We start from the raw sequence: 1,477 nt of genomic DNA, 5'->3' as shown, positions 1-1,477 counted from the left end.
GAGTTTCTATCCTCGTTGGGATGGGTCAGTGTGAAAATATATGCAAATGGTCAACATCATGTGTTGGTGATGACAATATGAAAATTCTGAGAGGAAATTTCGGCGGAATCGTTGTAAACCTCTGTAATTAGTGAGGAAGTTCCTGAGCTCAGCTGAGGAGAGCGAGCATATTATTCCAGTACTGTGATGGGTGAACGATTTTGGTTATTTTTATATGTAGGTGGTCATTGTGGTAACCACACATCTCGATGCTGGTCATGATCCTGATGTCAAGTTAGCTCAATTGGTAATGGATTGTGAAACGACGATTATGGGTGAAATTGTCCCGAATTCGGAATTTTTCCCTCAGAAAGTTGTCGTCGATGTTGTGGCCTTTCTGGAGAAGGAGTGCTCATCGAGGGGACTTCATGTGGCTGCAGCAGCTATGACTGGCGATTGGAACATTGATGGCACTGGCAGAGATCATGGGGCGCGCGCTAAAGTAGTAGAACAAATGTAAATTAGCAAAATTGTGGTGCAACTACTGTACACCATTCCATTCCGCCAATAGTGAGTTCATAACGTTAAACAAGATTTGTGGTTGAAGAGATTTGTAACACCGCATCAGCGTATAAACTATCTCGGCACTTGGACGAGTTGAAATGAGTGCGGGAGAAGGGCCTTGTATGGACTTTACCTTCTTATAAGGACAGAGCTTTCGAAATGCATCATTTGTAGATTCAGACTTATATGTAGCAGTAGTAGTAGTAGTAGTAGTAGTAGTAGTAGTAGTAGTAGTAGTACATGGTCAGGCCTTGTCGTCCACATCTCGTACAGTATGCACTACTTCAAGATCGTCTGATGAGGAGGAAGAAGAGGGCAGCCCCGTCGGCGTGAATCAGAACTCTGGCGTCTACGGAAGGGTCCAGAGTTTCCTGGCTAAGTCGGGCTTCCAGGATGTGTGGCAAATGCACGCTGAGAAGGAAAGTCTTCCTCGTGCGCCGAGTTACGAGGGCGACTGGGGAGAACTTAGTGAAGAAAGCCTGGTGAAGTATGGAGTTACGAGTGACCAGGTTGGTGGAATTTCGTGGCGCGTGACGGAATAATGTCTGGTTAGGACGTCCCATCGTGTCCGAAGCGATTGGATTATCTATGGGTTAAAAGTGGCGCTGAAGGTAGGCGTGATATGTCGAAGTTATGGTATGGAGTTGTATGTGAGTGTTTAGATGTAACATCCGAAAGTCGTCCGCCAGCTGAGAGCAGTCTCAGCTCTATCAGTGCTAGCAGTAGCCGGTCGAGATCTCAAGAGGTCCTCAAATTGGCTCATCATTCGGTCATTCGATCTCGCTCGAGCTGATTAGGGGGGGTCAATTTATTTTTCTGAATGCAGAGGTGTCCATGTGAGCGATGATTTGTATGTACTACAGGTTATGATGGTGACGATCGCGCCCGCCCAGTTGTGGCGAGCAGATGTACCTCTGAGAAGTGCATGTGCTAA

The 1,477-nt window shown here is 46.4% G+C and overlaps 1 protein-coding gene across 1 annotated transcript; it reads left to right on the top strand.

Annotated features, from left to right (window-relative positions):
• Positions 1–349: 349 nt before the first annotated feature.
• On the top strand, positions 350–1,052 carry Pmar_PMAR029075 (hypothetical protein; the record flags this gene model as incomplete). The annotated part of the gene is made up of 2 exons (XM_002764580.1): positions 350–481; positions 792–1,052. Coding segments are annotated over 2 exons (393 nt in total), but the record flags the coding sequence as incomplete, so codon positions are not given.
• Positions 1,053–1,477: the final 425 nt, after the last annotated feature.

The sequence above is a fragment of the Perkinsus marinus genome, assembly GCF_000006405.1.
Source record: "Perkinsus marinus ATCC 50983 genomic scaffold scf_1104296976974, whole genome shotgun sequence".
NCBI classification, from domain to species: domain Eukaryota; phylum Perkinsozoa; order Perkinsida; family Perkinsidae; genus Perkinsus; species Perkinsus marinus.
The sequence above is the reverse complement of the archived record's forward strand: the minus strand, read 5'-3'. Positions and strand labels throughout refer to the sequence as shown.